The sequence below is a fragment of the Dipodomys spectabilis genome, unplaced genomic scaffold, assembly GCF_019054845.1.
Source record: "Dipodomys spectabilis isolate Male_0828 unplaced genomic scaffold, ASM1905484v1 ptg000095l, whole genome shotgun sequence".
NCBI lineage: Eukaryota > Metazoa > Chordata > Mammalia > Rodentia > Heteromyidae > Dipodomys > Dipodomys spectabilis.
This window is the reverse complement of record NW_024870772.1, coordinates 34,273,463-34,298,892: the sequence shown is the minus strand read 5'-3', so window position 1 is coordinate 34,298,892 and position 25,430 is coordinate 34,273,463. Positions and strand designations below refer to the sequence as shown.

Below are 25,430 nucleotides of genomic sequence, written 5' to 3'. Positions count from 1 at the left end.
AAGGAAATGCAAATAAAAACAACATTGAGATACCACCTTACCCCAGTCAGAAAGGCCCACATGCCAAAGTCAGCCAATGACAAATCTGGAGGGGATGCAGAGAAAGAAGAACCCTACTGCATTGCTGATGTATACTAATACAATCACTCTGGAGAGCAGTCTGGAGGGTCCTCAGAAAGCTAAACATAGACCTCCCCTATGACCCAGCCATACTCCTAGGCATCTACCCTGAACAACAAGAAGCCATATACAAAGACACATGCACCTCCATGTTTATTGTAGCACTGTTCACAATAGCCAAGATTTGGAAACAACCCAGATGCCCCACTACTGATGAGTGGATCCAAAAACTGTGGTACCTATATACAATGGACTATTACATAACCTTTAGAAAGATAAATGGCATTTTCAGGGAAATAGATGGAACTAGAGCAGATTATTTTGAGCAAAGTAAGCCAGGAACAAAGAGACAAACGGCACATGGTCTCCCTGGATGCTAAAGCCACAATACAAGAAGATATGGCAAAGTAACAGGACTCAAGAAACGGACAGCTACCACTTTGTTGTATCATAGCTAAATGACTCCATGTTCTTGACCATATATATGGTAGATATATGCACACAACGGAGAGAAGCCAGGAGGAGGAACATAATAATTGGGAACAGCCTACACTAAGCAAAAGGAAGGAAATGTAAACATCACCTGATGTGGAAAAAATAACTTGTATTGTCAAAGCTCACAGAATTCACAAACTGTATAGACCATGATAATGACCATTTTCCTTGTGAAGGTTAAAATGAGTTTGTGACTTTACCTGTCACTACTCCACAATACTATGAAATATGTGAAATTTATGTAATCACCTAATTTCAATTAAAGAAAAAAAGTGAGAGAAGGGATGGGTTAGGAGCGATGGGTGACAATGTTGTCAGACACCTTGTATTCATATACTGTTTGGTAGAATGGGAACTTCTTTGGGAACTACTTAAAGATAATAATAAAAAATAAAATAAAAATGAAAAAAAAAAAGATTGTTGTATCAGTAGAAACATTATCAGCTTGGACCCAAAGGAACAGAAACAGGACATAATGAAGGAACTCCCTCATGAATGTCCCTTCTTCCTGCATCTAAGCTAATTCAGCACCAGAAACAAAGCCTTCATTCTACAGAGGAAGAAAGATAGTTTGCAAGTAGTAAGCTCACAAAATGCTTGGGAACAGAAAAACAGCACCTACTATGTGTCAGGTATTTTAAGTATGGCAGGGATGAGCAAGAGTGGTAAACAGAAGACAATGGAGCGTCTGTGAATGACTGGCACAGTGTGTTTAATAACTCAACAGTTGCTGAATAAATGTATTGACTCACTTTATTCCATAGAAAAATGACACCGCTACAAAGGGCACATTTTCTCTCATATGTAGGGTTTAGATTTAACTTATAAACGTATGAAAACATGTTAGGTGCAAATATACACACATTGACTCAAGTATGGTATACGCATGGGAGGATTTCAGTGGTGTAACTCCTTTCAACAATTAACTGACAGTTTAACAAAATGAACACCAGAAAACTGAAACACAATAGTAAGGGGCGAAGTCAAGGGGATTGGAGACAGACGGACAGAAAGAGGATGGGTTGGCAAATGCAGTCATAATATTCAATGTACCTATGTAAAAATGGAACTTGAGAGAATGAATAAGGTTGTAAGAGATGGTGGGAAAACAATGGAAGGGTGACATTGATCAAGATGTATTCTACTCAAAAACTGATATGTTGGATTGAAACTTCTTTGTACAACTACTTAAAGATAATTTAAACATTAATGTTATAAAAATAATAATTATATCTCTACAATTGGAAGATAATCCGAGTATTTTCACAAGTGTCTATACTCTGGTATTAGTTTTTGAGGAAGTATGCATGCCTAAATAATTATAATGGCTAAGGGTGTAGAAGCCTGAAAGGTTTTCAACAAATAAGAAAATACAGAAGATACTGATATTTTTTTTTTTGTCCAGGCACAGCATCACTCATAACCTAGAGTGCTATCATTGTTTTAGGCTCCCAAGCATTCTACACAGGATCTTTTGATTTCTGATTAAGTGCAAGATGTAGAACCTCTTACCTAGCTAAATCACCTGAAATGGCTTAAAAGTAAAAATGACCTTCTGATAATTCCACACATAAATCTCTGGTGTTAATCCTTAGGATAAAAAATAGCTACAGGGGAAGACATCCCTCCTTAAAGGGCAAAAGAAAGAAGAGGACACCTGTCCTGCAGAGTTCAGATGCAATATTGATTCTAATCTCAATTGTCAAATGGCATCTCTGACTTGTCATATATTAAAGTAGAATGACTTTACAGACTGTACATTAAGCTTAGCTTTTATTATTTTCTCTCTCTCAGCACTCTTATTTACTGAGTGGTCAGCATTTCCCCGATTTCTTCATGGATCCTTTTCCCCCATGCTCTGTGCACTCCTAATCTCGTCTTGACTAACGAATACATTTGAGAAATCAGAAAGCTGGACAATGATGTTTTATTCATACTTGGACTTACAGAATTCCCAAAAGGAAACATTAACTAACAAACACCTCAAAGTGCCAGAGGCAGCACACTAGGCTCATTAGGAGGCATTGGTCACACACAGTAGCAAGCCCAGTGCAGATTTCCCAGTGCAGACACTTTCACACTGTCTTCTGAGGTTAACAGAGGCTGAGGCAGAAGAAACCAAGACTCTTCTCCACTACTGTTACCACCAGGTCCTCCAGGAGTACTCCTTCATGGTAGAAATGACAGTGATCCCAGCTGCAAGAACAACAGTGCTGACAGAATCAGAGCAGCCTTGGAAGGTCTAGAAATCCCTAGAGAGCCCCTTAACCCGTGGTTGTCCTCAATCCCTTCCTTCGGTGAGTCACAAAGCCATTTTGCAAACTGAATTTAGAGTGTTCCACTGAGGCAATTTGGCATGAGGTGTCCACTGTGTGCTGCGGTGCTGTGTATGTATACAGGAGCACTGGGTGTCCACTGCAGCACTGAGTGTCCAGTGCAGTATAACATGTGCACTGTAGTGTGTGAACACTGGCTTCAGAGCTGGACACTGCAGGACTGGGTGTCTACCACAGTACTGGATGTGCACTGTGGTTTCCAGTTGTGCACTGGAGCCCTGGGTGTCCACTGGAGCCTTGGGTATCCATTGCAGTGCCCAGCGTGCACTGCCAGTACTAACCTGCATTGTCACCTGCCAATCCTGGTACTGGCTAATATACCAAAGCTACTGCATCACTTTGGAAATTAGTTAAATCTAAGTTACATCAAAGGTATATGTATATATTGTTTTAAAAAAAAGTATTCACACACACACACACACACACACACACACACACACACAGGTACTTTCAGTGATATGGCTTTAAAACCCTGTGCCTGGCTACAAAAAGCATTATAAGCAAAGTTAATGAAGAACAATTTTGTTTTTTTAAAAAAGAAGAAAGTATTCTACGGTACCAAAATTAGTATGACATATTAAAATGAAATCTTATGCAAATATCTTTACAAACCTGAATAGAATTAAAAGCATTAAAATATAGAGTACTTTTTATAGAGTAATACTGAATGTGTTAAATTACTATATATTAAATATAGGATTTCCAAACTAGAGCTATTTTTAACACTATGTTCAAATGTCACTGTTTAAGAACTCAGACATATTGCCAAGTCCCTGTGCCAGCCTTCCCAGAGGGTGTCATGGGTACTGGCTGGAGCTAAGGTGTCTATGCCAAGCCAGAGGAGAAATTCTCACAGAGAAACAAGGTACAATGCCAGGTCTACGTGGAATTCACCTCCTGAGTCTTCAAAAGCTGCTGACTTGAGGGAGACACATGGACTTGCTTTGAAATACTGAGGATCTTCGTTTCTGGCTGGCCTTAAAGATAGGGGCTTAGAGAGAAATGGCACATAGATGAACTTCTAAAGAAACAGGAGAGTCAGGCCAAAGGCCTTTCGATAGGCCATAAGCAGCAAAAAAATAGATAAAAATATAACAACCATATTATATAGACGACAGGGAGTTTTTATATTTAGGCTTTTATGATGTTTTATGAATCACCCTTAATACAGTACCATTCCAACTGAGTTTCCAGAAACGAATTTTCATTATCAATAATATGGCATAAAAGTTCATTACCATGGGCAATATCCACAACAAAAAGGTCATCATTCTTTATAGGAAATGATAGCCAGTCACATTTCCCCACTCTCATGCCCAACTGAAACTCATCATGAAGAGAGGGAACGGGGAAGGGACTTCGGGTACCATTTGTTTCCCCATGACAGCATTAAAGCTGCTGTATCACAGCCTAGAAAACGCACAGTAAACATTGTGTTACAGTAATGGCATCCATCACAAAGCAAGTAATTTTTTTTTCCTAGAAAAAAAATAAAATAAAATCCGTTTCCCCTAAGAGTACTTTTATTCACCCATCAATACCCTATGCACTATTTCCACCTCATGTCACAAAGTGTCCAGTGCCCAGTGGCTTACGCAAGCAGTATGATGAACACAGCCCAGTGGGACAGTTCAGGTCTCCATGGCTGTTCCTCTCCATGTTCTACACCAGGGCCATCACACTCTATAACTCTTCCTTAGAAGCTTTCTGTGTCTCCTGCCTGGTTTTGTCCTCCATGCTGGGTGCCAGCCACGTGTGATACACCTTCACTGGATCAATGTTCCAATGTTTGTGGAATGATATAGGAATCTGATGAGAAAGGTAATCCTTTGGGTAATCTACCGGCCGAGCCTACACAAAGAAGAGCAGATTGAAAAATAATTCAATAATTGTTCCAGATTAACAATTGAATTTGCAAGCTTAACTGCTTTGCTCAGTATTTGATACTAATTGTAAGACTCTAAAAGTCCAGAAGGAAAATCTTTTCTCCTCTTTTCCCTCTAACTCCAGGTGCCTTGCTGTTTTTTTTTGTTTTGTTTTGTTTTTACTTTCACATCTCAAATGGTTTGCTCTGGGCTTCTATATTCTATATCTTCTGAAGGAACAAGTCTCCGAGCCTACAAAAGTGTTTCCTTGGTGAGTCATTTAACTGAATGGTGTTACTTCTGAAAAATAAGTAGAAAAGTTATTTTCCATGTCCACCTCAAAGAACTGCTTCACATGGGTTATGAAGGTTGGAGAAGGAGTTCTCTGGGTCCCTGCAGCCCAGCTACAGCTCTACCACGATCACTTGATATACTTCAAAGAAAGCACAGAATTCATTGGGGAGGAAGGTAATGTCATTCTAGTTTCAGATACACAGATGAAGAATTCCAAGTAACCAAAAACAATCTGCAAGAGGACCTAAAACATTGTATATGATCATCATTTCAAAGACCTCTGGCACTTAGAAAATGAAGCAGAATTAGAGAGAGACTAGGATAGTGCTATTGAAGACATAACCTAGAGTTTGAAAGACAACTGGAACCAGGCATGATTTTGTTTGCTCTGAGAAGAGCATTCGTCTTCTCTCAATGTTTTTTGTTTTTATATTTTTATTACCACCAATCTGCTGTATAAGGGGATTTCATTTTGACATGTCCATATATGCATGCAATGTACCTTAATCAGCCTTGGCCCTTCTGTCCTTCTGACTCCCTCTTCCCCTCTTCCCAAATGAGTGTAAACAAACTTCCCTGTTCCATTCACACATGTTCATACAGTATTTCAACTACAGACATGCTTCTTCACTCTCTTCAATTACCTCCTCCACCAGTACCCATACCCCATCAGATAAAACATATTTCATATTCCTGGCATTCATTTTTAGTATATTTTAATTATTCAAAAGGGTTTCACCACACATTACATATGTCTACACAGTACCTTTTATTTATTTTTATTTTTCCTATTATCCTTAAGTAGTTGTACCAAGGGGTTTCAATTTAACGTGTCAGTTTATGAGTATCTTGATCAGTGGCACCCAGTTCATCATTTTCCACCATCTATCTCAACCCCATCTGTGATCCTCACCTACCTAGCTCCATATTCACATAGACACATTGAATAGTAAGACTGTATTTATCCACCCTTCCTCTCTCCATTCATCCACCCACCTCCCGATGACCTCACACCTCCCCTGACAACCCATGATCTAGCTTCCTAGTATTTGTTTTAAGCAGTTACATCCTTCTCTGTACAATGCTTTAATGTTTATGCATATATGTAGCATCTATAGTATATTAATCAGATTTGCCCCCTTGTTTACTCTATCTTATTCCTACCATCCCCTATTATTTTTCAATAGCCTTCAGTAAGTTTCATTTTGTCATCATTCACAGATTCACTGGATTTCATATTGTTCTCCTTTAACATTCTCAATGGTCTTCTGGATTTGTCTATAAGTTTATATGGCCCATCAGTTTTATAGAGGAATTCTGAAGTTATCAACACAAAATGTATTGACTATTAAAAGTAGTATTTTATTCCAGCCTGCTTACGTTTTTATAGGAATACTTATACATCTTAAATGGTGTAGAGAATAACTTTGATAAATTTTATCTTGTTTAATCCTGCCAAGATGATCAAATATAGATTTGATGAGGAAAGTGGAGCTCACAGAGGTGCCATGACTTGAACAGGGGCAAGAGGAAGGCATCCAACCCCTGGCTGTGTTCCACCAAGCTATTGCAGGCTTCCAGCCCTTAATCTGCTCAGTGCTCTCAACAGTGTCTTATCTACCCAAGCCTCATTGGGAGGCACAAACACACTCACATGAGTGTTCCAACAATAGTATCTGTGGGTAAAAGGCTCAAAATAAAATTAGAGAACTCTCATAAACATCATCTTATCACCTTTTAAAAACTCTAAGGTCAGCTGGTATAGTGGCCCATACCTATAATCCTAGCTACTCACGAGGCTGAGATCTGATGATCTTGTGATTCAAAGCCAGCCTGGGCAGGAAAGTCCATGAGACTTTACTCAGTCCATGAGACAAACTACTCAGAAAAAGCTGGAAGTAGCATTGTGATTCAAGTGGTAATATGTTAGCCTTCACAAAAAGTATCTCAGGAACAATGGTCAGGCCCTGAGGTCAAGCCTCAGGACAGGCACAAAAAAATAAACTAAAAATTCTACAGTCAGATGCCAGTGGCTCATGCCTGTAATCCTAGGTACTCAAGAGGCTGAGATCTGAGGATTACTGGTTTGAAGTCAGGACAGGCAGAGAATGAGATTATCTCCAATTAACCACCAAAAAAACAGAAATGGAGGTATGGCTCCACTTTCCTGCACCAGCCTTGAACAGAAAAAAAAGCAAAGCAAGTACAAGGCCCTGAGTTTAAGCCCAAATGCTAGTTTAAAAGGTAAAGGAAGAAAGAAGCAAACAAAATTTAAAAAAATAAAAATTCTATGCTCATGGAGTTTGAAATCTAAGAAGGGAATTTTAAAAGGAAAGGGCGAGACAGATCAAAAAATATATGCACTGGTATATAGTCTAATTGAGCTGACCAAGTTATGAGTATTATTTGAGGGAATTCATGCACAATACATTGTGTATTCACAAAGCCCTTGGAGAATTTACTGGCAGAGAAGAAAACTAAGAAGAAACATTCTCAGATCAGTTCATTCTCAGATAATTCCACAATGGCCCCAGAAGAGTGAAGTAAAAGCAACGGAAACAAATCCTTGTTTGGTTTTTCACCTGTGAAAAGGAACTGCTGGAGATACAAATGCACTTAACATAAGAAGAAAATCCCTGACTCACAGGGGACAAGGAAAGAGAAATCAGTTCTGTTGTGGGGTGGGTACTAGCAGAGGGGATTGGGCTAACTCAGAGGGTGAAAGAATGAATATAAGCAGATTGATTGTCTGAGTTTATGAAAAGAGAACTATAAAATCTATTGAAATTGCTTTAGGAAGGGGGAAGAAGGGAGGGTAATAGAGCAGGTTTTACAGAAATTGTTTTCAAGGAAGGGAGAGAAGGATGGGTGCGGGTAGAGGGGATCTGTTAACTCAAGATCCCAGGAGCAATTAACCGCAGCTTGGCATTCAGTAGAGACAAATGTTGCTTGTTAAAAATTACAAAGTGCTGGTCATTTTCAACCTAAGAGGGCATAGAAAAGAACAAGACAAAACCTGAAAAGCAAATCTATCCACCAAGGTATTTACAACACTGTGAAATTTAAATAGCTTCTAGCAACTACTTTTCTGGGTCCAACCTGCCTAAAGGGAATTCCCAACAGGTAAGATCAGGGGTGGGGAAGGATTGTACAAGGATGGGCAAAAATAAAATTATCTCCAAACATTAGCCCCCACTGAACAGAGTAAGTGGAGGGTAAAATTATATTACTTGTAAGTGGGAAGGGGAGGGAAAAACTGGGAGAGAGTGAGGGAAGGGGTGACACTGTTCAAAAAGAAATGTAGCTTTTACCTGACTTATATAACTATAACACCTCTGTACATCACCCTTACAATAACAATTAGAAAAAGAAAAAAATTAAGCTACTTATTTAAAGCTGTATTGAAATGATTCACATATGATACTGTCGGTAGTCTAAAAATTTTCAGGGAATTTCTAAAATTTTGGATTTGAGGACAACCAATTATATGTAACGGCAATCAAATCCTATTCCTACTGGTAGCCCAGTAAAATCACTATTTGCTTAATCTCTAACAGTGGTGGCTTTTCTAGAAGTCTCTACTGAATAGAATCGTAGAATGTGAATATTTCACACTTGGCTACCTTAGCCTTGTGGCCTATATCAGTAGCTCCTTCCTCTGGATTGATGGGCAGTGTGACATTGTATGAAAAGACCACATTATGTTCACCTAGTTACCAGTCAATACCAATGCTTTGAATATTCATAATCATGTCTATAGGTTATCAATTCCTTTCGAGTAGATACCTAGGAGTATAAATTCTAACAACAGAAGTATATTGTACTACTGATACAAAACAAATGACCTCAAGCTTAGCCAGTGAACACACCAGCTTCTCTTTCCAAGTCTAAGCCAAGTTCAACACAGGTTGCAATCAAGATGTTAGCACAGAATCCCAAGATAGGGGTTCTATTGTTCCTACTGTATTTATAATGTACCATGTAATTTTTTTTGTTTCTTTGTATGTTCCTCCCCCATGGTATAACCCATTTTCACTGTATTTGATATCGGTGCCCTGCATCTTGTATATATACTTCTCTAGGGTGGGGAGGAGAAGGGAAAAAACAAAATGCTTAAAGAGGGATACAGGTTGATCTATTGTAACAATGAGATGTACAAGACACTATGGTGAAAAGTGAACTTTACAATTTGAGGGGAGGGAAGAAAGAGAAAGGGTGGGTAGGGGAAAAACAAAGGAGGAGGTAACAATGCTTGATAGGAAATGTACTCATGACCTTGCTCATGTAACCCTTCTGTACAGTATTTTTCTAATAAAAAAAAGTATTAAAAAAAAGATGTTAGCATAGATCTATGGTTTCATCTGAAAGTTCAGCTGGCAAAAGATCCACTTCTAAGCTCTTCTGATGACTGCTGGTGTTATTCAGGTCCTTGTGGGCAACTGGACAGACGGTCCTCACTTCCTTGCTGGCTCTTAGCCAGAGGCCACCCTTCTTCAATTCCTTGTCATGAAGGCCCATCACAAGGGTAGCTTACCTCATCAAAACAGTCAGAGACAGGACGGTGGGAAGGTGAAAATTACAACCCTTTATAACCTAATTATGGAAGAAGCATCCTTCACCTTTGCCATGTTTTACTGTTTAGAAACAAATTCAAAGTTCTACCCATGTTCAAGTACAAGGGATTATACAAAGGCATTAACACCAGTGGGGCTTCACAGGGACCCATGGCAGAAACTACATACCAGAGGCAGGCATGCTACTTTTTTAAGTTACTGAGGGTTGAACTTGGGGCACTGTCTCTACCTGAGGCATATTCCTGGTCCTTCTTTCATTTTAATTTTTTATTTTAGTTTATTTTTCAAATAGAATTTGGTGCTTTTGCCTGGGCCAGCAGCAATCTTCCTAAGTAGTTAGTATTACAAACATGAAATCATGCCCATGTAGACTATTTTTAAAACATGAAAAATATCTCTATAGTGACTATATCTTTTATTGGTCTTTTAAGCTTTAGTTGTTTTTTTGAATAGTTTTACATTTTTGCCCCAGCTGGTCTCAAACTATGATCCTCTTACTTATGCTTAGCTGGAATTACAGATGTACCAACACCACACAGCTTTCTTGATCGAGATGGGAGCCTTATAATCTCTGAGATTTCAGAAATCCTTCTAATCTCTGACTCCTGAATAGCTGGAATTACACTGCATCCACATCTATTTGTGCTAATCACTGCATCCACATCTATTTGTGCTAATTTCTAACATGTTTAAGACTACAAATTTTCCTCTAGTTACTGTGTAGCTGAATCCAGAATTTTGATACATTTTGTTTCATCTTTCCTGTACTCAAGATATTTTCTAAGTTCCCTCATAATTTCTTTTTAGGCCTTTGAAGTATTTAGGAATGTGTTATCCAAACATTTGGGAGTCTGCCAATGTTTTTTGCTGTTCTTCATTTCTAATTGAATTCAATTGTGATCGAAGAATATGCTTTAACTAGTTTCATATTTTTTAGGTTCAGGACTCATGTAGTGCAGAACTTGCCTAGTAAGCCAAAGGTTCTTAGTTCAACCTTAAGTACTACCGAAAAACAAATTTTAAAAATCTGGGAAATTCCTTTCAAATCTATTGAGAATTGTTTTATGATTTAGCATATGGTCTGCTCTGGAGAACATTCTGTGTACATTTAAAAAATGTGTATTCTGTTGTCAAGTAGGTCAACTAGTTACTGTTTATTTCAATTTTCATTTCTATCAATTTATGCTTCATGTACTTAGAAGATCCATTATTAGTTACATTTGTATGCTTTAACAGGCTTATACCCTTCTGGCTAGGCTGTCCTTCTGTTAACATGAATTATCCTCCTTTCTCTTTAATAATATCTGTAACCTTGTCTTTAACATTAGTACAACCACTCAAGTTCTCTTAGGGTTTTTTATGACGTGGCTTTTCTAATCCATGAAATTCAGCACAGTTGTTATTTATGACTCTAGAGTGTGCTTGACTCATAAACAACACAATCAGAATTTGCTTTCTATCCAGGCTGACAATTTCTATGATCATTTAATGCAAGAGCTGACCTAGCTGAATTTCATGAGCTATTTTGCTATTTGTTTTCTGCATATCTCCCAGTTTTTTGGTTCCTTTGTTCCTCTGTTACTGCTTTATTTTTATTAAGCAAAATCTCTTTAGTAAACATTTAGTAAACATTAAGTCCTTTTGTTGGGATTTTGGGGGCTATTGTTCACAAGTTATTTCCTCAAAGGCTGCTTTAGGGACAAGAATAAGCATCTTTAATTTATGAACATAAATTTAATGCCAATAAAATCAGCTTTGCTACAACATAGTTCAAATCCCTTCCCATATATTTACAAATGCATACATGGTATACACATACAATCTTTCATATTCAGCACAAACCCTTTCAGTTTTCTTCACTCCTTCCTGTCTATTCTAGTTATATGAGGCCATCTCCTTTTATCTTGACTTTGTCCAGTGGTCTGGTAGTAAAGAATTCTTGTAAGTTTTCTTTGTCTGAAATGTCTTGGGACTAAAGTCATGGCTCAAATGGTAGAGCACCAGCCATGAGCTAAAAGGCAGAATGAGAGCAAGAAACCTTGAGTTCAAGTTCCCAATATGTTAAGACTAATTTCATAAGTCCCAAAGTGACAATTTTGTCTAATTTGGTGCTTGCATTGTATGCAGAAAATTTATAGACCACTATAATCAGAACAAAGAACCACATGCTCAAGATACTTAGCTTTTAATGAAAACATAACCTCCTCCCAAATCTCTCATTTTAGAATAATGTTTGCCAAGCAATGGTGGCTCATGCCTGTAATCCTAGCTCTTTAAGATGCTAAGATCTAAAGATCATAGTCCAAGCCAGCCAAGACAGAAAAGTCCATGAGACACTTACTCTGACTAAACAGCAAAATACTGGCAGCAGAGGCAAAGCTCAACTAATAGAATGGCAACCTTGAGTGAAAAGCCAAGTGAGAACTCAGGGCCCTGAGTTCAAGAAAAGCCAAATGAGAGCTTGAGGACCCCAGTGCTGCCCTAATATATACATACATATATATCCGTTCTCCGACTGAAAGCAGACTGAATATGGCTCAGGCAACATGAAATCAGGACGGTAGTCAAGTGCCAGTGGCTCAAGACTGTAATCCTACTCAGGAATCTGAGAGCTGAGGATCATGGTTCAAAGCCAGCCCAGACAGGAAGATCCATGAGACTATAAACTCCAGTTAAACACCAAAAATCGGGAAATGGAGCTGTGGCTTAAGTGGCAGACGACTAACCTTTAGCACAAAAGCTCAGGGAAAACATCTATTCCCTGAGTTCAAGCCCTGGGACCTGAACACATACACACACACACACAAAACACACACACACACACACACAGAAATTAAGACTCTTTACAAATAATCTAACTCTAATTCATCAGGAATCTTAAGATTCTTATCTCTTTACCTCATATTTCTTCCTTAATATAAACAAATACACTGTTTGGTTTCATGTTCAAACATTACAAATGGAAAGTATTGTTCAAATGATATCAGACTTTCTAAAAAAGGCTTAAGAACTGGAAGACACTGCAAAGTCAGTTGGGGAGGATAAGTTTTAAACATATTTTGTAATTTTGGAAAGGTTTTTAATTTATTACGTGAATTAAAGAATACAGAGTTTTAAAGTACAGTAAGCAATACACAATTTTTAAACATTTTTTGAATTATCATCAAAGGATTTTTGCTTAGGGATTAGGTTATTTTCCCTCTTTCTTCTATTCTTATCACTTTATTTGCTAATGCATTTTTCCTTATGAGGAAAGAGTTGCTATAAAAATCCAAGACATGTCAAACTAACTTTAATAAATTACATCCTTTAGACATGAACAGTTTTAATTACCTTCCCTTTTCATGAGTGAGACATCCTGAGATAGAACAAGGAGCAACAGAAAATAACCTGCGTTTTTTAGGTTGCTGTAACATAACATACTGGCTTAAAATGTGTGTAAGTTCTCTCAAGATCTTAAAAGACAGAAAAGTGCCTGCTGACTGATGCAAGAAAGGTTTCTCATCAATTTCTCTCTTTCTCCCTCTCCCTTCCGCCCTCCCTCCCCCCTCTCTCTTTTCCTCCTCTTTATTTCCCTCCCTTCCTTCCTAGTTTCCTTCCCTCCTTCCTTTTTTGTGGCAGTATTAGAGCTTGAACTCAGGTTCTCAAGCTCTCACTTGGCTTTTCTGCACAAGGCTGGTGCTCTACCCTTTGAGCCATATCTCCAATTGGAGATGAGAGGCTCATGGACTTTCCTGCCAGTGATAGCTTCATACAAGGATCCTCAGATCTCAGTCTCCTGCACAGCTAGAATTCTTTTTCTTTATAAAAGGTCTATTTTTATCCTCCCTTACCTCTAGGTTTAAAGGACCAAGACATGGATATTGTCTTTCTGGACAATGCACATACTTTTTTGCCTTGTTCAGAATGCTTTCTACAGTGCTATTTCTGTCATGCTGAGTTTTCTCTATTGCTATGCTAGCAATAAGTTACTAAGCAAAGCATGACACTATTTTTTTCAATGTAAGGTGGATCATTTAAATATATATGTGTTTACATCAAAATGTCAAAAAGCTTTGAATTTCTTGAAGGGATCCATTAGATGGATGCAGATCTACAGATATTTTTAGTTTTTGTATAATATACAATCATTCTTAGAAAAATGCATCCACTGGATAGGATCTTCCCTGTCTCTTCCCTCTTCCTCTTTTCCCCTCTTTCTCCCTGTTCTCTCTCACACACAGTCTCTCTCTCACACAGTCTCTCTCTCTCACACAGTCTCTCTCTCTCACAGTCTCTCTCTCTCTCACAGTCTCTCTCTCTCACAGTCTCTCTCTCTCTCTGTCTCTCTCTCCCTCACTCTCTCCCTCTCTCTGCCTCTCTCTGTGTCTCTCTCAGAAGTACTTGGGTTTGAACTCAAGACCTTGTGCTTGGTAGGCTTACTTGCTTGCCTGGCATTCTACCACTTCAACCACACCTCTAAGTCAATTTTTGCTTGTTACTTTGGAGATAAAGATTCATGAACTTTTCTGCCTGAGCCGGCTTTGAATTTGATCCTTTAGATCCTAGACTCTGGAGTAGTTAGGATGATAGGAGCTACCAATGCCTGATTGATAGATTCTTAAAGTACTACCGAAAATGTTTCAGAAGAATTCTTTTCTCCTATTCCAAAATACATTTAGTGAAGCTATGGGCACTAACCAAACCTGAAAAAAAAATATGATTTCCTCTGTATCCCGTAAAATATAATGAGATATCGTATTGAAATGTTAATAGATTTTAGCCAGCGAGTTTAGGGAGAAAGCCCAAAAAACATAATCAAAACCAAAATAAAACAACAAAACTCACAGCCAGAGGGATAGTCCAAAAACTGAGGACAGTATAGAATTCCACATACTTGTCGGATGTTAGGTCAGCCATATAGTCCTGGGTAGCAACCAATCATTTTTAGATGTTGATTTTCTTTCTTTTTGGTTGGTCATGGGACTTGAACTCAGGGCCTGGGCACTACCCCTGAGCTCTTTTACTCAAGGCTATCATTCTACTATGAGCTACAGAACCACTTCTGGTTTTCTGGTGGTTAATTGGAGATAAGAGTCTCAAGACTTTCCTGCCTCGGCTGGCTTTGAACTGCAATCCTCAGATCTCAGCCTCATGAGTAGCTAGGCATAAGCTGTTGGCACTCAGCAAACAGCATCAATTTTTAATTGAAAAGAATACATTCCCTGGTCCTACAGGCAAGGGCGCTGGTCCAACACCATTATTTTCTCTTTTTTGTTTTATTTTTATTTTTACATCTTCTTCTTCTTATTATCTTTAAGTAGTTGTACAAAGAGGTTCCCATTCTACAAAACAGTCTATGAGTACAAGGTGTCTGACAACACTGCTCCTAAATGTTCTGTCTTCCACCTTCATGATGGACACAGAGGCTCCAAAGGCTGTTAAGAATGTCCCCCTGGGGCCTGCCAACATAGTTCCTAAGATTATCTCCATAACAGGAGAAGGAAGGCAGACCCCCTAAGTGAGAGTGAAATTGCATCCCCTGCGGGCAGGAAAGGAAGTGCTCTCACCTGGTGGAAAAGTGGGCTGTGAGTCACAGGGATGCCCAGCCCACTGAAGCACATGCCCAGGACCATGTCGTCAGGAGCATCATTGCTGTAGCACCGACACTTGCTGGCGAGGAGTCTCCTGATGGCTTCTCTGCTGAAGACCATGCTGGCGGGGCAAGAATAGACAGAGAGAGAGCTGAGCACAGCTCCACCGGACTCACTAATACAACAAGATCAGGGGTTCTGAGGTCACCACGCTGCAAAAGGTGGAAACCACTGGAAATGGAGATATGGTTCAAGAAGTAAAGCACTAGCCTTGACTGGGGAAGGAGGAAGTTAAGAAAGAGTACATGCCCTGACTTTAAACCTCAGTACTGGCACAAGTGGGGGAAAAAAGAAAAACAAAGGGAGGGACACATACTTACCTTAGCTAGGATTATAGGTGTGAGTCACCAAAACTGGGCTTTTGATTGTCTTTCTTGTTGATGCTTATAAGGCTTGAACTCAGGGTATGAGCACTGTCCTTAAGGTAGTTTGCTCAAGGCTAGCACTCTACCATCTTGTGCCATAGTTCCATTAGGGGTTTTTAGGTGGTTAATTGGAGATACGAGTCTTACAGATTTTTCCTTCCCCAAGCTGGCTTTGAACAGAGATCCTCAGGTCCTCCTAAGTAGCTAGGATTATAGGCATGAGCTACCAGCACCAACTTGTCTTTTTTTTTATTACAGCTTAGGATTTTTATTAAAACAATCACTTAAAGCCAGATGCTGAAGGTTCATGCCCATAATCCTAGCTATTCAGGAGGTAGCTACTGATATCTGAGGATCATGGTTCAAAGCCAGGCTGGGAAGGAAATGATGAGATTCTTACCTCTAGTTAACAACCCAAAAGCCAGATGTGGAACTGTGACATCAGTAGACATCTATTTAGTAGTTAACTTTAGAGATTGTGTACTTTTTATGGCTGCAAAACCAGACGCATCTCCTATCAACTGTTACCATAGAATGTCCTTGTTCCAGTAAGACACTGGGAGTATTAATTTCTGCAACCATTCCTATCAGATAGATGAGCTCAGAAATGTTATGTACAGTACCTCATTCACATATATCATGATGAGAAGAGATCAAATCTTGTTGAAGAAACCATCCACTGTCCTAGTGACTGAACTCTATACAAGCTAAGTGACTTGGAGAGAAGGTCAGAGACAGAGACAGAGAGAAGAGAGACAGAAGGGAAAAGGAGACAGACATAGGAGAGCTATTTTTATTATGACCTGGTACAGGAGTACTTTCTGGTAGAACTCCAGCCCATTCTAGATTCTCCAAACTCTCCTCAGGGCCAAAGAAAGGTAAAATCTTTAAGACACTGTTTCCCAATCTCCTTTGCCAGCTGAATCCAGCTGGCTTCATCTAGGGGACTGGAACTGGAAGAGACTATCAGCTGCTAGCCCTGGCAGTCTCTGCTGCAGTGATCATAAGGAGGGCAGTCGCACCCTCAGGCAAAGTGTCCCAGGTATCAGTTCCCAGCCTTCTGCCTTGTGACTGGCAGCCAAAGCAATGCAGCACTAATAGGACCAAAAAACAAAAACAAAACAAAATGCTTTCTCTGCCCTTCCAGTCCTGGGGCAATAGTCTCTCTATAGGCAATGATTTCCAAGAAAAAGCACTGGCTCTGCTTTAGTTCTTTTGTCCTTACACTTGCATACCAAGTTCTCATATTAAATTATCTTCTTTTTAAAATAGAGGTTGGTTTCTGGTTTGCATTCTAGTCCTCTGATAAATCTTTTCAAATCATATATAGCTCAAAAGCTGACATCAACTGAAGGGACTAATATGTTTCACAAGTGTATTCTCAACCATCAAAGATTTCTCCAAGAAAAAAAAATCCATCTGAATATATATATTTCCAGATCCTTGTATGCAGTTTTAAAAAAAAGCTCAATATATCTAACAAGTAAGAGCAGAGCTGCTGATGCAAAGATTTTTACTGAGAGAGGAAACTCTAGGGATGACTCCAGAGGAAAAAGCAATAAGGATGAGCAGTATGAATGCCAAGGATAAAATCCCCAATTCAAAGTAGTGATGGCTTGCTCAGTTCCATACTTGGGGATGCAACATTGTAGAGGACTTACTCCCTGCTCTTGGTAAGACACGAGGTAAAGAGAAAAAGAACTCTTCATTTAAGATGACGTAAGGAAATGCAATTGTGCAGAAGGAAAAACAGTTCCTGTGGATTATTGAAAAAAAACATTCAAGTCTGAAAAAAACCCATGGAATTGAGTTTCTCTTACTGTCCACCATGGAGACCTTTTGCTGGGCCATGAACTGTCAGGGATCCACTAAAGAGTGGTTCTTCATCTCTATCCAAGTACTTTTAAGAACTGGATACCACAGACATCAATCAGTGATGTAAAACTGAAATGGCCAGGCTTGGGATACATGGTCAGTCACATATTCACTGTACCCTGAAAAACAAAGAGTCCCTCATTCTAGAAAACGGTGGGAAAACACACAGGTGCTGCTTGCACATAATTCATCACTGAAGTGGAAAATAGGAAAGCATATAGGCAATTAAATGATAATGGTTTGCATAATCTGCCATGGAAGTACATTAGGAAGACATTCAACCTGTACTGGGGGAGTGGGGAGGAGGTACAGGCCGGCTGCTGGCTTCCAGGAGTAAACAAACCATAGTTACATGTATTCCATGAGAAAGAAGGAGGGATGAGACGGACAGAAGGCTGGGATGGGGGAATCAGTGCTTTGTAGAGACCAACAGATGACACTATCTGTAAGAAGAGAGGGGACTATCTGTAAGAAGAGAGGGGAAACTGTAACCAAGAAACTGCAGCAAGTTCCACATGAATATGATGGTTGAGAAAAGACCTGATGGCGGAGATGGTCAGGAGATGGAATAGGCAGGATTAGCAATTCAGCTGATACCAAGAGAGGGAGCAGTTGATGGCACAGAGGGACAGGAAGTCACATACCAAATTCTTCCCTGAGAGGAGGATGCAGGAAAACTAATGTCAGAAATCACTGGTTTGGTTTGGGAGGTGGTGTGTCTGTCAATCATGTGAGTGGAGGGTTCTTTGGTAGGTTGTCTATGAATCAGGAGGTTCTGCATGGAACCATGGAGAAAGAAAAAAAATTACCAGAGTGGTAGGGTATGGTTCAAGTGAGGAGCGTTTGCCTAGCAAAGACAAACACAGACATGTAAGCAATAGGAAGAAGTAGCAAGTATGAGCAGAAAGACAGGCATAAAGATGCACAGGGTAGGAGAGTGCTCTGGAAATCAAGAGAAAGGACTATTTCAAGTTAACAGTGAGCTTCAACAAAGGAGCCTGTGTCCAATAGGAATCCCAAGTGTGGAGTTGAGAAAAAGGAGATGGTGAACAAGAACACCTGAGATGTTATAGGGGAGATGTGTGGCACAAGGAGGGGCTGTGACTGCTGGGCATACTCAGTGTCGGCACATACAAGGCTAGCACACAACCACCTGGAGCCAGGGAAGGCAATCCGGGCCAGGAAAAAGCAAGCAAGGCTTCAGGTCTCACATGCCTGTCTGACAAAAAGCAAAATGCCATAAGCAAGCAAGATGCTAAAAATCGCTTTCTAGCAGAAATCACACCAAAGTGTAAGAATAACTTTGCTGAAAGTATATGAGCCAGTTGTTAGTGACTCATGCCTGAAATCCTAGCTATTCAGGAGTCTGAGATCTGAGGATCACGGTTCAAAGGCATTCTAGGCATTTTTGAGACTCATTTCTAATTTCCCACCACAAAGAATTGGAACTGTCTCAAGTGGTGGAGCACCAACCTTGAGCAAAAAAGCCAAGGAACAGTACCCAGGTAACAACGTGCACACACAGACACACACACACACACACACACACACACACACACACACGTATGAAGATCATTGTGCATCATTGTGCTATAATTATATAAAGCCATTCACAATGAGGGCCCTTTTTTTTTTTTAACACAATTGTTAAACCATTTTTTCTTCTTTTTTTTTTTTAAATTGTGAAAATACCGTACAGAGGGGTTACAATTACATGGGCCCTTCTAACAACAGAAAGTCTTGACTCAATGGATATTAAATTCAACAACTCACCCCAAAAGCTAGTTAATGTATCAGTATAAGGCTGCAAATAGCTTGAATCCCTTTTGAAATGAAGAGGTCAATACCCTTTAGAGAATGGGCCTTTAGAGAATCCTCCCTCCCCTTTATCTCCGGCTGGTGACAGCTAAGCAGACTCAGCTTGATTATCACTATAAGCCACCACCTGGACCAAACAGGAATTACCTGTAACATGACCCTGGAGGTCTTTCAGAAGGAACCTTTTAAATAAGTTTGTGTGGATTTAGTCCTCCCAAGGTTGTGTGACCTTTAAGAAGGTCATTGGAATTATCAACTTAAAAGGGATCACTGGTTAATTTCCATGTGAATAAAAAGTGAATAAAATAAGTGCCTGGCACTTGAATCTCTTTTGCTTTCTCTCTCGATGTGTGATTTCTCCTTCTTGCACACAATCCTTCCATGATGCCATCTGCCAAGTTGTGACATAACCAGAAGGCTGCAACCAGGGCTAAGTAGATACCAGTGCCATCCTTTTGGATTATAAACTAAATAAACTTCTCTGATTGATGTTTCCCAGACGCAGGTATTTTGTTATAGCAATGGAAAAAAAATGGCCCAAGATAAAACTCTTCTAACCTAGGGGATTGTAAAGTAGAAACATAAAGCTCTAGACTTTCAGAAGTTAATAATACTGGATATAGTTCTGCCTGGTATGTATTATACATGGAAAAAACATCTGTTGAGTAAATCTGAATGAATATAGTGGATAACAAGTTATCACTTAAAATAATTTTTCTAAGTCTTTCCATTTCCTTACAAATGGGCAATATCATTCTTTCTGATGAAAACATAGAATTCCATTGTGTATATTTACATTTTCTTGATCCATTCATCTACTGAGGGATATCTGAGTTGATTCCACATATTAGCTATGGTAAATAATGCTGCTGGTTGTGCTGGTAGCTTTAGTGTGGCCTTGTTTGTAGTCATTTCGATAAATCCCCAGGAGTGGAATTACTGGGTCATATGGAAGCTCTATGTTTAGTCTTTTGAGAAACCTCCGTACTGCTTTCCCAAGTGGTTGAACAAGCTTACATTCCCACCAACAGTGTAGTAGCATTCCCTTTTGGCTATATCACGACTGGTATCTGTTATTATTAAGTTGTTACTTTGTGGATTTGTTTGGGGGAGTTTTAACTTTTTGAGCTCTAAGTATATTTTAGATATGAAGCCCTTCTCTGATGTATAGCTAGGAAAGATCTTCTACCAATCTGTGGGCTTTCTACTTATCATGCTATCTATGTTTTTGCCATGCAGAAACTTTGCAGTTTAATGCAATCCCATTTATCCAGCCTTTCTTTGATTTGCTGATTCTAGATCTTTACTTAGGAAATTCCAAGCTGTGCCAGAGAACCTAGTATTTCCCTTACCCCTTCCTGAAGTATTTTCAGCATATCTGGTCTTACATTGAGGTCTTTGATCCATTTGGAATCTAGACCCAAAGAAACAGGCTGCACGGTTTCTCTCACCTGTAATAGCTAGAGTATGTCTAGGCCATATTCTTAGCAGCAGATCATAATGGCTCAATAGCAATGTGGACATGACCATATAAAATGATGCTCATCAAAATGAACTCCAAGAAATGGAAGCAAGAGGTTATTTTTTTTATTGTACTTTTTGCAGTTATTTCCTTTTTCTTTTCTCTTTTTTTCCCTTTTCATTTATTCCCTGTTATCACTGTTTTTTTATTTCTGTACCCTTTGTCTTGTATATAAGTTTACCTGATTTGGGGTAGGGAAGGGGAAGCATAGACACAGTGTGACAAGGGTGAACGAAGCAACAGTGACACTAGACGCTGGTGGGTGAACTTTACAACTTGGAGGGGAGGAAAGCCAGGGGGGAGGAAAGCCAGGGGGGAGGTAAGATATAATGAGGGAGGGGGTAACACTGTTCAAAAGCAAATGTACTAATTATCTTACTTTTGTAACTGTAAACCTTCTGTACATTTCAATAATATTTTTTAAAAAGTTATCATTCTCCTACAGCAAAGTCTATAGCAATAATGGAAAAGCCTAGCTGCTCAATTGATTTTATCCATAAAAACCAAATTAAAACCATTTCCCATAAGGGATGAGGTAGATGCTTCATTTTAAAAGATTGATTTTTAACTGTTATTTAAAACCTATAAATCCTACCCAATTACTATTTAATTGCCTACATCTAAGCTTCCATACTATTCTTTTCCCAAATGATAGTTATTGAGCACTGTACATTTTTAAATGTCCAATAGCTTATTTACTGAAATAAACTCTATAAACATTTCTTTGTTTTGTTTTTTACTTAGAAGACAATCAAAACTAAAGCTATACTGATGTTATTCACAGATCACTAGGGCTGGCAGACAGCACACCTTGGTGTTGTATATTGTATGATACTTCCTCATCTTAGGGATCTCTCTCCTCTCTCCTCTTCTCCTCCCCCCCTTTCTCTCCTCCTCTTTCCCCTCTCTCTACTCTTTCTCTCTTCTCACTCTGTCACTTTGTCACTCTGTCTCCCTTCCCCAAACCCCTCTCTTTTACAGAATTGCAGAGGCTAATAATTGGTGATAGTGGCTAAATGCCCCTCGCTGACAGTGCTGAAGGCCACTAGGCCTCGATGGTGATTTCGGCTCTTATGTTGCTCTGGGATCAAGCCAGCCTTGTGAGCTTCCAGGGACAGCCATCCATTCTCAGAGATGTTAAGTAGCACTTTTTCTCTGTGGCATCTGTATCATATCTCCTGACAGGGACAGAATATGAAGGCTGTTTTCTTTTCATGGGATTGCTGTACTTTAAGAGACTTTTCTTATTTTTCGCATGGCAACACTAGGGCTTGAACTCAGGGCTTGGGTGTTATCTTTTAGCAAGCTCAAGGTTGACTATCACGTGCACCACGTCTCTACTTCTGACTTCTTACTGGTTAATTGGAGATAAGAGTCTTATGGACTTTTTCTGTCTGGGCTGGCTTTGAACTGTGATCCACAGATCTCAGCCTCTTGAGTAGCTAGGATTACAAATGTGAGTCTCTGGCATCCTGCTTTAAGCGATTATTTTAATAAAAATCTTAAGCTATAATTTTAAAAAAAAAAGGGCAATCAAAAGCCTGGCATTGGGGCTCAAACTTCATACCTGTAAGTCTAGCTATTCAGAAGGTTGAGACCTAGAGGATTACAGTTTGAAGCCAGCCCAGACAGCAAAGTCAGTAAAACTCCATTTCCAATTAAATAGCAAAAAGCTGGACTCGTGCCCAGCTCAAGTGGTAGAGTTCCAGCTGTGAGTGAAAAAGGTGAGTGAGAAAAGAAGCCCAGAGTTCAAACCCTAGTATCATCACAAAAAACTAACTAAAATAGATAATAAATGTCCACTCTCCTATTACAGAAAGTGGCTACCATCAGAAGAGCTCTCACTCCTAAGCAGGAGCAGGTCCCAGGGTTTTTGACTTGGACCTGCCTCAGAGAGAGGGAATCTTAGAGTTCACAACAGTCTGTGGTTGTGGTTCCATAGCAGGGATCCAGCTAACCACAGAACAAAAGATGAACTGAACTTTTTTTTCTTATCATTATGCCAAATGATACAATAGAAAAGTCATTTCCATATTATTGACATTGTTTTAAGTAATCTAAGATGATCTAAGTCTATGGGAGGGTGGTGCAGGGATTGTATGCAAATGCTATATTCTAAAGGGGCTTTAGTCTGTCTGGGGATTGTGGAGCCATCGCTCCATGACACTGCAAGAGGATGATGCTCACCCTCCGCCTCCGGTGACATAGCTGTATCCGCCAGTGCCCAGGCCATAGCCGTACCGCTCTCCCAGGAACACGGACTCACTGGAGTCGTAGCAGCTAAGCAGGTGCCGGAGCCTGGAGATGCTGCAATGCCAAAGAGAATATAACAAACAATTACTGCATTCAAGTGTGATTTCAGCATAAATATTTCCTGGTATTACAACCCCCTGAGTACATGGCATAGCACCACACCAAAATCACCAGTGAGCTTCAGGTGGCTTACAGAAAAAACAGATTTCAAGAAACCAAAAACATGCAGAAGCATCATTCATCACTAGCAGGACAGAAATGGAGAAACTAGAGACTTACTTCCAGTAGGAACCTAGCCTGGCCAGGAGTGGCTGCCGAACTTTTGGTCTAGGACAGCTGGAGGGCCCTCAAGCTCATGCTACCAGTCCCGTTTCTAAGCTAGCAAAGGCCACTGCACACATCTTTTCAGATGGGTTTTGTGGTTGTTTTTAACTCTTGATGGCCACAAAAGGAGGTATTTGTTGTTGTTGTTTCTGTGTCAGTATTGAGGCTTGAACTCAGGGCCTTGAACTTTCACTTGGGCTTTTTCTGTTTAAAGCTGAAGCTCTACCATTTGAGCCACACTTCTACTTCTGGCTTTTTTGCTGGTTAATTAGAGATTAGAGTGTCACAGATTTGGACTGGTTTCCAATCATGATCTTCAGATCTCAGCCTCCCGAGTACCTAGGATTGCAAGACCTAGGATTGATGTAACAAATGAATGTGGAAGTCCATGTCTCAAGAAGAATTTGAGCAGTGAAGCCTTCCTGAAAAATCTTGATGCACAATTCTGCTGACATTTCTTCAGCAAGGCTACCCCTGGGTATGAATGTCTTTTGGTTTTTAGTTTTTACTTTTTGGCCTTTTGAGACATCACACTTCCTAGTCCAAGACTAGCCTAAAATTCATGATCTATCTGACCAGTTTCCAGGGGGCTGAGATTACAGGAGTATACCACCACATCCAACAAATGAGTTTTTAGCCTACTTGTGACTCATTCTCAATATGTTCTGGCCTTGTGCATTTTTGTGACATATCAACAATAACTGTTTACAAAGGGCAATAAGAATACTCAGGGACTTGTCAGATCAATGCTTGTAAGCACAGATGGTTTAAGAAATAAATGTAAAAAGTTTTCATAGAAGCTGGGCACTGGTGGATCACACTTATAATCCTAGCTACTCAAAAGGCTGAGATCTAGAGGATTGAGGATCCAGGCTAGCCAAGTCAGAAAAACTCACTAGACTCTACTTATAAAATAGCAGCACAAAACTAGACTGGAGGCATGTCTCAAATGGCAGAGCATTAGGTTAGTAAATAGGAAGCTCTGAGTTTAAACCTCAATACCAACAAAAAAAAATTCCTGGAAATTTATTTAAAATAAACTTTTTAAAACAAACAAAGTTTAATGTTAAGAAAAACAAGCATTTTTTCCTAGCTAAACTTACACCATTTAAAAATTCCTGGTTATAGTAACACCTTCCTATAATCCCAGCACTGGGAGGCTAAGGCAATAGAATCAAGAGACTGAGACGAAAAAAAAAGAAAAAAAAGCCTGTTTCTCCTAGTCTAGCGGTTTGTAGGTTACATTCCTCAAGACATTCTGTCAGTCTTGCAAAAACATTTTCCTGCCAGGTGCTAGAGGCTCACACCTGTAATCCTAGCTACTCAAGAGGCTGAGATCTGAGGATCAAAGTTTGAAGCCAGCCCATACAAGAAAGTACTGTAAGATTCTTGTTTCCAATTAACTACCAAAAAGCTAGAAGTGGGGCGGTGGCTCAAGTGAAAGAATGCTAGCCTTGAGCAAGGGAAGCTCAGGGACAGTACCAAGTCCCTGAGTTCAAGCCCTAGCCAAGGATACTTTTTTTTTTTTAATGGAATAACCTTTCAAGATGTGCCTTGGTCTGTGACCCATCAGGCATACTTGAGAGGTAAATATGGTTTCAGCCATTTGTCTAAACCATTAATGGGAATGTTTTTCACAGAGAAAAGTTAACAGGGGCACCTCTGGTTGGTAACCAGATGGTGATAAGGAAACAAAGTGGACATGTGTCAAGGGACATCTTTTCTATTCATGTCCTATCCATATCAACACGTCCTACAAAAATAGCCCAGCTGAGAAAGCTGAAACAGAACATGAGGGGTGCAAATGCACTGCATGAAGAGATTTATCAGTCCTGTTGCTCAATAGCTTCCAAATCTGTGGACTGGCATTGCAATCTGTCTGAAGGTCACGGCCTCTGACTACATGGACAGTTTCTGACTGATCATAAAGAACTAAGCTGGTTTTTTTTTTTTTTT

At 39.6% G+C, this 25,430-nt stretch overlaps 1 protein-coding gene across 2 annotated transcripts in view; it reads right to left on the bottom strand.

The window, feature by feature from the left end:
- Positions 1-1,310: 1,310 nt before the first annotated feature.
- Positions 1,311-25,430, bottom strand: part of B3glct (beta 3-glucosyltransferase) — a 117,419-nt gene continuing 93,299 nt past the window's right edge. For both annotated transcript variants that reach the window (XM_042685756.1, XM_042685757.1), the window contains exons 13-15: positions 23,085-23,204; positions 15,234-15,378; positions 1,311-4,802 (exon numbers count right to left, since the gene is read on the bottom strand). In XM_042685756.1, coding sequence (XP_042541690.1) covers positions 4,635-4,802; positions 15,234-15,378; positions 23,085-23,204 — 433 coding nt within the window. In that variant the 3' untranslated portion in view covers positions 1,311-4,634. The remainder of the gene's footprint in view (positions 4,803-15,233; positions 15,379-23,084; positions 23,205-25,430) is intronic.